The sequence below is a fragment of the Lycium barbarum genome, chromosome 2 (assembly GCF_019175385.1).
Source record: "Lycium barbarum isolate Lr01 chromosome 2, ASM1917538v2, whole genome shotgun sequence".
Lineage (NCBI taxonomy): Eukaryota > Viridiplantae > Streptophyta > Magnoliopsida > Solanales > Solanaceae > Lycium > Lycium barbarum.
This window is the reverse complement of record NC_083338.1, coordinates 40,319,299-40,328,751: the sequence shown is the minus strand read 5'-3', so window position 1 is coordinate 40,328,751 and position 9,453 is coordinate 40,319,299. Positions and strand designations below refer to the sequence as shown.

At 39.7% G+C, this 9,453-nt stretch overlaps 1 protein-coding gene across 1 annotated transcript; it reads right to left on the bottom strand.

The window, feature by feature from the left end:
- Positions 1-7,540: 7,540 nt before the first annotated feature.
- On the bottom strand, positions 7,541-8,223 carry LOC132628510 (uncharacterized). Its single transcript, XM_060344291.1, has 2 exons — positions 8,043-8,223; positions 7,541-7,905 (listed from the first exon to the last, which is right to left on the bottom strand). The coding sequence occupies exons 1-2, from the start codon at positions 8,221-8,223 to the stop codon at positions 7,541-7,543; spliced, it is 546 nt and encodes a 181-aa protein (XP_060200274.1).
- Positions 8,224-9,453: the final 1,230 nt, after the last annotated feature.

The window sequence follows — 9,453 nt, the reverse complement described above, 5'->3', positions numbered from 1 at the left end:
TTGTGTATGTAATTATGGGCATAGCGGGGTCCTGTCCCGCTCATGTGATATGTTATACTCTTAGAGGCTCGTAGATATGTGTGTGTGTGGGTAGATGTGTTTGGCCTTGTTGGCCTATGTTTTGTATATCATTTTGTCGGCCACGTGGGCCCATGTACATTGATGTGGCATAAATGCCTACGATGATATAAATGGGTTGTTGTCCAGATGGGACTAGTTGACGAATGAATGGAAATGCATGTATAATTATGTGGCTCACCTAGATGTAAGGATAAGAGTAAGCTAAGAGGGTGCTCGGGTGGGTTAACACCGGGTGCTCGTCGCGGCCCGAGTCGGGTCGTGACAATATGAGTATGCCATAATTTGAATCCCTCATATCGGGGAAATGGAAAGTACGCAGCGACATGTTGTAAAGAGTAATAACAAGAGCAAGAAAATGCTTACAAGCTAAGTTTACAAAGAATAATGAAGAGGATGACAAGATTTAAAGGATATTTCGGATGGGAACGACTATTATAACGAAAGCACCGACAATTGGTAATTTGGAAATTTTTGAAAGAAAGAAGGAACGCAGTACTTATGAATGAAACAAAAGTGTCCACCGGAAACTAGAAAATTGTTCATGGACCATTGATTATATGGAATATGGGAATATACACTATGAAAGTATATGAATCAGCGACGTGAAGCAATGATCGATCATACTTGTAAAGAATCCACACCGGAGAGTCAACAAGGAATAACGATGGACGAAATGAGCGCCAGTACAAAGACGTAAAGAAACATGGGCGAAGAAAAGGGAACACCAAAGGACCGATGGATAATTATAGCATGATAAGCGAGATTGTAATATAGTAGATCAAATGAGAGCAAGGAACAGTCTGTGGCCATATGGATCGTTAAGCGAAGATTGCGTACCAAAGACAGGGTTTCTATTAAAGTGTGGTAACAAAGAAATAACATAAAAGAGATAATCTAGTGAGCACAAGGATCATGAGTGGGCACAGCGAATTAGAAAACCCATGACACGGAATAAGGACTCATGCAAAGACTAAGAAGTTCGACTATAAAGGAAATAGGGTGAGAAATAAAGAATGGGCAGGAAGAAAAAGGACAACTATAAAAAGAACCCTCCCAAAGTATTATAAGACTCCATAAGATCAGTTGAACATTCGAGGACGAATGTTCTAAAGGGGGGGGGGGGGGAGGATGTTATAGCCCGTACCTTGTACGTTCGGATATTTCGAGGTAGTCGTGGAATGTTGAGGGCAAGACCATTTTCAAAAATTATTTTAATGTACAAGTTGTTATGAATATTATTTATGAATATTATTAGTATGGAAATATTGAGAAAGGCCAAGGGTAAAAAGGGAAATTCGCAAAGAGGTTCATGGAAATATTGTGGAAGGCTAAGGGCAAAATGGGAATTTCACAAACACAACATTCAAGAAAATTCTTGAAAAAGGCCATTTGGCCGTGTGGTGTGTGTATGTGTATATGTGTGGGTCCCACCCTTTTATGGGCTATATAATTATATATATGGGCATGCTTACATAGCAAGACTTGTTAGTCATCTTTTCTAATTCAAGAAAGTTCAAGAAACATGGAGGAAAAAAAATGAAGAGGCCATTCGGCCATAGCTCCAAAAAATGACCCCATGGAAATTGATCAAGAAAAATTATTTTCTTCTAGTATTTCCACTAAATGGAAGGCCCTAATTAACATGGAAGGGTTGTTGGAGCAATAAGAGCATTTATTGTGCAAGTGGTGAACCTAGCCGAACAAGAAGGGATAAGTGAAGAAAGGTATGTGTTCAATCCTCTTTTCATATATTATGGTTGCTTTGTATATGTTGTAGAATGAGGAATGAATGAAATTCATGGAATATGTAAGTATAGGGGTGTTGGCCGAATGGAAGTGGTGTGGTAGAAAAGTGATGAATTAATTTTATTTAGTAGTTTGATTGTTGTGTTGTGGATTCCATGATGTAAAATGAAGGTTTGGTGGCTTGAAATGAATTTGAAATTGTTTGTGCATTATTGAAGAAGTTAGTGTGACATTAGTGTGGTTTCTTATATTTGTAAGAATAAATTTGTTAATGTATGAGTTGTTGACATAATTCATAAATTTGGAAAGGAGACATGTGTTTGGAAGATTGTAAGTTGGGTTGTTCTAATTGAATTTGAAAGAAGGAAGTGTATTGTTATGGTTCTTGTTGCATTTGGAAGGTTTTGGGTGAAGTGGCATATTGGCTAGATTGTTTTAAATATTGTATGACTTGTTTGAAGTATTCTTGGATTGTGTTTGTAAGGTCTTGGGCAAGTATTTGAATGTGTAAGCATTGATGTTGGCTTGACTATATGTGATGGAATTGGATACAAATGAAATGCCGTTGAATTATGTGACAAGAGTTGTTAATGTTAGAATATATTTTGGATTGATTATTAAAGTTGTTAGTATGATTGTTGGTATTGTTATTGATAATGTGGCCGAGTTGAATTCTCGGATTGTTGTTGATAAAATTGGCCGAGTTAGAATCTCGGGGATGGTGTATTTACCGGGGAAATGCTGCCGAAATTTTGGTAGAATATAAATGAATTCATTGGAAAGACTAAGACGAGTATATGTCGATGAATCTAATGATTACGTCAATTCTCTTGAATGTAGATTAGCAAGTTGGACAAATAAGCGTAGCTAGTTGGTCGTGGGACAGGTATGTAAGGCTTACCCTTTCTTTCTTTGGCATATCCTAGAGCCAAGTAAGGTATGATATTGATATGCACATTGGGGTTACTCTATTCAGTGATTCCGAGCTTGTTTATGATTCGTATCCACTTTTGATATGTTCTAAAAAGAATTATGTAAGAATTAATGTGCTCGTCTTTTGAAAACAGTCTGCTATGTTTTGATATGTATGTATGGTTCCAAAAGACCTATCTGATTTGATCCATAATGAGATTCGGAAAGCTCATGATATGACTATTGTTTTGATTCTCTAAAAGAAAGCTTCTGAAACGTTAGAAGAGTTTCTGTTCCTAAAAGAATTCTGTAAGTATCAATGTCCCTAACTTTGGTATATGGTCTCGGATCGGTTTGATATATGACTATGATCCCTATGGCTCTTGATGTGCTTATGATGTTTGATATGTTCCGAGTGCCATTCGAAAGATATTTGGTATGACAAATGTCTTGATTTTCAAATGATAGTTCGTTCGACTATTCTATCGAGTCTTTGATATAATTTGCTTGGTATACATGGTCTCGAAGGCTCCATTTGATTTGATCCATAACGAGGTCCGAAAAGTACTTGACATGATTATGGCTTGATTTTCCGAAAATGGCTTCTGAAACGCCTCTAGAGCGTTCTGTACTTCAAACACTCGTAACTTTCTTATACTAAATCCGATTGACCCGAAACTTGTTTCTGAGCCTTCAGATGTAAGTATGTGTACATATCCATCGAGTCTTGATTTGTATGCATATGGTTTCTCACTACTCTGCTCGTGCACGCCTCAATGTATCTATCACTGAGTCCCGGGCCAGGACACGTTATCGTGCGCATTCCTCTGTATCTTTCACTGAGTCCCGGGCCAGGACATGTTCTCATGCGCACTCCATTGCATTGTTCACCGAGTCCCTCATAGGCGGGCCGGGACACGTTATATGAATATGTATATGATGATGTGATGATACGGGGATGGCGGCCAGGATGGCATATGATAACTCTATTCACCGAGACCCGCACTAGAGGGCCGGGAGACGTTATATGTATACATGATATATGATCCACCGAGTCCCTCACTAGAGGGCCGGGACACGTTATGCATATATGATATATGATTTGACATGCATGATTCCGATTCACCGCGTCCCTCATTAAAGGGCCGGGTTCTGTTATAAGCATACATGATATATGACTCTGTCCACCGCGTCCCTCATTAAAGGGCCGGGATCTGTCATATGTGTATATGATATATGATGTCCGCATACATGATTCTGTTCACCGCGTCCCTCACTAAAGGGCCGGGATCTGTCATACGCATATACGATATATGATTCTGACATGCATGATCTGTGTTTGGAAAGTAAGCCTTCTGGAAATTCTGTACATTCTGTAGTCCTTCTGACGTCGGACTTCGACATATATGATCTGTGTCTGGAAGCCAAACATTCTGGTATTTGGGATCTGCACTTTTTCTGACATATGCCATCGGCATACACGATTTGTGTTTGTAAAATAAGCGTTTTAGTATTTCGGATAACGTACTTATTGTTTGTACTGTCTGTTTCGATTGTGGTTCGGTTTTCTGTATTTTATGCCTTACATACTCAGTACATATTCCGTACTGACCCCCTCTTCTTCGGGGGCTGTGTTTCATGACCCAGATGAGTTGAAGCTTTTATAGAAGATGTTCCAGCAAAGATGGCAAGCTCCATTTGCTCCTGGAGTGTTGCCGAGTCAGGGTATATGTGCTACGATTTCTGATTGATGTTAGAGACTTTGCAGACAGAGTTGTGGGTATTGGTTGTCAGTTCAGTAAGCGGCTCCATCAGCCGATGTGTCCTTTGTATTATGATATAAGCTCTATATGATCACAAATTTTGTTTGTTTTGAAAGTAACGAAAAAGAATATTTCTGAAAAATTTACAATGCATTTCATCTTTATTTGATTTAAAGGTCCGAAAGGATGATGTATGTAATAAGAGTCTGTGGGTTCGCTCGGCTCCGGATATGAGGTCGGGTGCCCATCACACCCTAGTAAGGTTAGGGTGTGACAATAGTCATAGCACACTATTATATCCACTCATCTATAACGTCTATCCCATGTTCTTAATGGCATACATAACATGATTATAATCATAGTATATCAAGAATCATTACTCAACCCAAACTACTACTCACAAACATCACTATTCTCACATTCAAGACCCATTTTCTATATCCTTTTACAATCCAAGTGTTTCAACTTTGAAACACCTTAAACAACATAGAAATACCATAAAACTTACCTTAGATGGTGTGGGAATGAATCTTGGGTGGAAACACTTCACTTGAACCAAACCCTAGTTCTCCTCCAACGGAATTTCTTATGGTCCACTAACCCTTGGAGGCTTTCTAACACATAAACACTTGATTCTAGTCGTTGATCTTTGTGTTCTCTTGGACTTGAGTGGAATATGTTTAGAGAAGGATTTTTGAGCTCTCAACACTTGTAGAATATGAAAAATGAAGTAAAAGAACCCAAGGCATCTATTTATACAAACATTGAAAATCAGCCCGTCGGGACTTCCACGGACACTTATACGGTCCGTATAGTATTGTACGGTGCGTATAAGTGGTCGTGGTTCACGAACCAGCAAATCAAATCCCTGCTGGGAGTTATATGGACACCTTATACGGACCGTATAAAGTTATACGGACCGTATAAGTGGTCGTATAACTCCATTTCTCTGAAATGGTTTCCGTCGTTTCGTTCGATCTCCAATCCTTATGGAACCTTCTTAACACTTCTATAATACTTCATTAGCCATACAATAGGATCTATATCAGCCCTTTAAAACATCACCACATAAACATTAGCTCAATCATAGCGGAATCTTTCCGAACACGACTTACGTTTCGCTCTCTTCAACAAACTAAACTTCACATATTCATAGAACTTCAAAATCTTATTGTATGAACCTCAAGCTATTTAATCCTTCGCTTAACCTCGTAGGGATTTCATAACCACCATAAGCTCACATTAGCCTATCCACAAGGCAACACATACGGAAATTTCTAAGGTGTAACACTTTAGTTCAAAACGGGAACTTCTTCCCCCCACCCCCCCCCTTTTTTCGTCTCCTTTGAGACGTAAAAATGAAGTGTGAAATGCATATGAATAAAGAAGCTTTATGAATTTCCCCTTCGGGAATTAGACATCGCTATAAATTCGTACAACTTATGAATGCCCCTTCGGGCTTAAAAAGTCATGGAACTCAGGATATCCTACATCTAGAAGTGGATTCATTTTGGATATCATTACGCTTCGCACTTGTCATAGATCATGCCAAAATGAAAGAAAGGATATCCTACAACTTATGTTTATTCTCCCGAGCTCATAAATCTACATTCAAGAGAATTCACACTATTGTTAGGCTTATCGTCACATGCTTGTCTCAAGCCTTTAATTAAAATCCTTTTAGAATTTGCCAAAATTCGGGTAGCATCTCCCCTGTTTATATGCCTAGCCCGAAATCAAAATCCAACAACCAATAAGAACAACAACAATACCAACATTAGCAACAATATTATCAATACCAATATATTTCATAAACATCCCACATGATGTTCTATCTAATTTCTCAACCCATAAATTCATTATATGATCATTTAATAACTTTTCCTCCGTAAGTAAGCTTAAATCAATATTTATAAGGGAATATTCATACCTCACTTCCACTAGAACCACAATCTCCTCAATATTCACCTTGAATCCAAGCCAAGTATCGCCGCAATACGATATTATAATCACAACTATATGTTGTTCGGACCTAAATCCGGAGATTTCACTTAATTTGCGCTAAAATTCTATGGGGGATGTTGGGAGATTTTTCTAGAGCGTTTGGGATATATTTAGGGGTGTTTTTGATGAAAAATAAGGGGTAAAACCCCTTTTATAAGGTTTTAGAGTCGGTTCGGGCACTGTAGCAGCGCGGCTACTGTAGCAGCTCGGTTACTATAGCATGCGTTTCTGCTCTGTCAGCCTAACTTGTAATGTCCATAATTCTCTACTCCGATGTCGTATTGATGAGCACTTTGTTGCGTTCGAAACTAGACTCGACGAAATTCATTTTAGGATTTTGAAACACCATAAAACTCCTAATATACTAGGAGATATGCCCCTCTAAATTGGACCAAAAATTCTGTCCAAAATTCTACCAATTTTTCCAAATTGTTGACAACTTATTTTCTTCGATTTGCTTGGTCCGGAGCCTTTAGATACTTGCTTAAAACTTGTTAAGAGTAATCATTAACCTTATAAGGGTTCCATGGCATCTCCGAGCTTACGTTATTTTACTCACAACACAAACGACGCAATTTTTTTTCGAGATGTAACTTTCCTCCTCCCTTAGGAACATTCGTCCCCGAATGTTAAGAACTTAGGGATTTCTACAAATATTTTGCCAGAGTTTCCCATGTAATTGTACCACTACCATCCTGTCATAACACTCCAAACACAGAGCCACATCATAAAACTATAACGGGGCCTTAAGCGATCAATTGGCACTACTACTAACATCTGACGTACTTGGGAATAGTAATATTCTATTTGGCATCTTCAATCGTTCCCTGGACGCTCTTTGTTCCTATGGGTCCACTGGGTCACCACACTCTTTCTCATAATCTTTATATATCTTTTCAACTATTACGAAGTCATATATAGGGGTAACTACCTCTAAGATTTCATTTAGTAACTCGGCCTTCGTACCAAACTTATAGTCATTAAAAATAATTTAGCATCCAATTTAACCAATATATATATATATACATCAGAACCTAAAAGGGCAATGTACCTGTGGCTACGCTGGGTGGTGAATCTGGATCTGGCCTTCCTGCTAAAGCATAGATACGATTCAGACCACTACCGGAGCTAGATACTCCACCCCTACCTCTACCACGACTAGAAAATGTTTGAAGTTCTCGCCCTGGAACACGCACCGAAGGTGATGATACGGAAACTGATCTCTCTATGTACGTCATATTATCTCCAACCCTCATCGGACACTCCCTAGAAAAATGTCCAGGATCTCCACAAGTATAACATGTATCCCGACGACACGGTCCTGAGTGGTTCTTACCACAAATAGGACACCGCAGGGGAGATAGCATCTCTTGTCTTAATTCCCTTTGCTGCTGTAAACCTGTAGTACGAGAATCCTGTCCATGTCCAGATAAGTACCTCTATCATAATGAGGTCCTCGAAACTGTGGAGACGCACTAGCCATAAGATAAGCTGGATATCTAGAATATTGTTACCTCTAACCTCCCCTAAACTCACCAGCAACATCTAAAGATCTAGCCCTCTTACCATGGCCTCGGCCACGCTCACGCTCTGCGTTGCGCTGATGCTTACAGTCCTCCAGGTTCTGTGCATACACCCATATGCGAAAAATGTCCATACCCGACAGTAACGCGGCTGTCGTACACTCATCAATCAAATGTGGCCCTAGACCAGCCATGAAACGGTGAACTCAGTCCCTCATCTCAGCCACTATAGCCAGGGCATACCTAGCCAATGAATCAAAATGTACACAGTACTCTTGAACACTCATGCTACCCTGCTCAATACATAAGAACCTATCTCCTCGGGCCCGTCAGACTTCTGGTGGTAAATAGTGGCGAATAAAAGCATCTAAAAACTCTCACTAAATAGCTGGAGGAGCATTCTCTCCTATAGATAGCTCCCATCTCTGATACCACTGTACTGCAATATCACGAAGCCTTAAGAAGCCAACTCTGCTGACTCAATAGCGTCAACATGCATAACCCTCGAAGTCCTTTGCATTCCATCAATGAAATCCTAGCGGTCTATATTTTGCTTCAATACGGAGAACTCCGGGGGATCCAAACTAAGAAAAGTCTTAACCCTCGAACTACTAGCTCAGTAGGTATGGTCAACCCCCATTCCCTATCGCTGAGCCTATGTCACGACCCGATTAGGGGCCATGAAGGGTATCCGGAGCTGACTACCGAGCACCGCTCATTCTACTAATCATCATACTCACCCTGCATACATTTATTATTCTCATACATCTAGGTATAGGGAAAACCATTATCAGTTCCAATAACATATCTACATTCATGTACTTAAGCCCCTCAGCTATCAAAATGATATATATAATATACAATATGATCATCATGGGACATCTACTACCCACACGTACGTATCTACAAGCCTCTACTAGAGTACTAGACATAAAGATGGGATAGGACCCCGCCGTGCCTAAATATATACACAAAAGAATATGATAATAAGTAGCACCTCCGGAATAGTGGAGTGCTCCTTTAAGTCTGCTGATAAACAAACACCTATGAATCTGGGCCACCTCCCTGTCTACCTGTGGGAATGAACACAACGTCCAAAAAGAAAAGACGTCAGTACGAACATTTTACTAAGTATGTAAGGCATGAACAATAATAACATATCAAAGAAATAAGGAACATCAGTAAGGAACAACCTGTAACTGAAGATCATTTAAAACAGAACAATGCATGCTAACTTACATCATAAAGATCATTATGAAATCAAGTATGCATATATAAACTGCCCGACCATATAGGTATGGTATGATCATCATTAGCCCGCGTCCAGGCCTCCCGCTTCCGGGGTAAACATCTCATGCCGCCCACTAGTGGGGTCTGCCCATGCCATCTAGGCATGGTGTATATGCCGCCCGCCTTAGCAGTGT

Coding starts and splice junctions, on each gene's coding strand:
- LOC132628510 (XM_060344291.1), bottom strand. CDS start 8,223: ATGGCTGGTCTAGGGCCACATTTGATTGATGAGTGTACGACAGCCGCG. Junction 7,906..8,042: donor TAGATCTTTAGATGTTGCTG/GTGAGTTTAGGG, acceptor CTCGTACTACAG/GTTTACAGCAGCAAAGGGAA.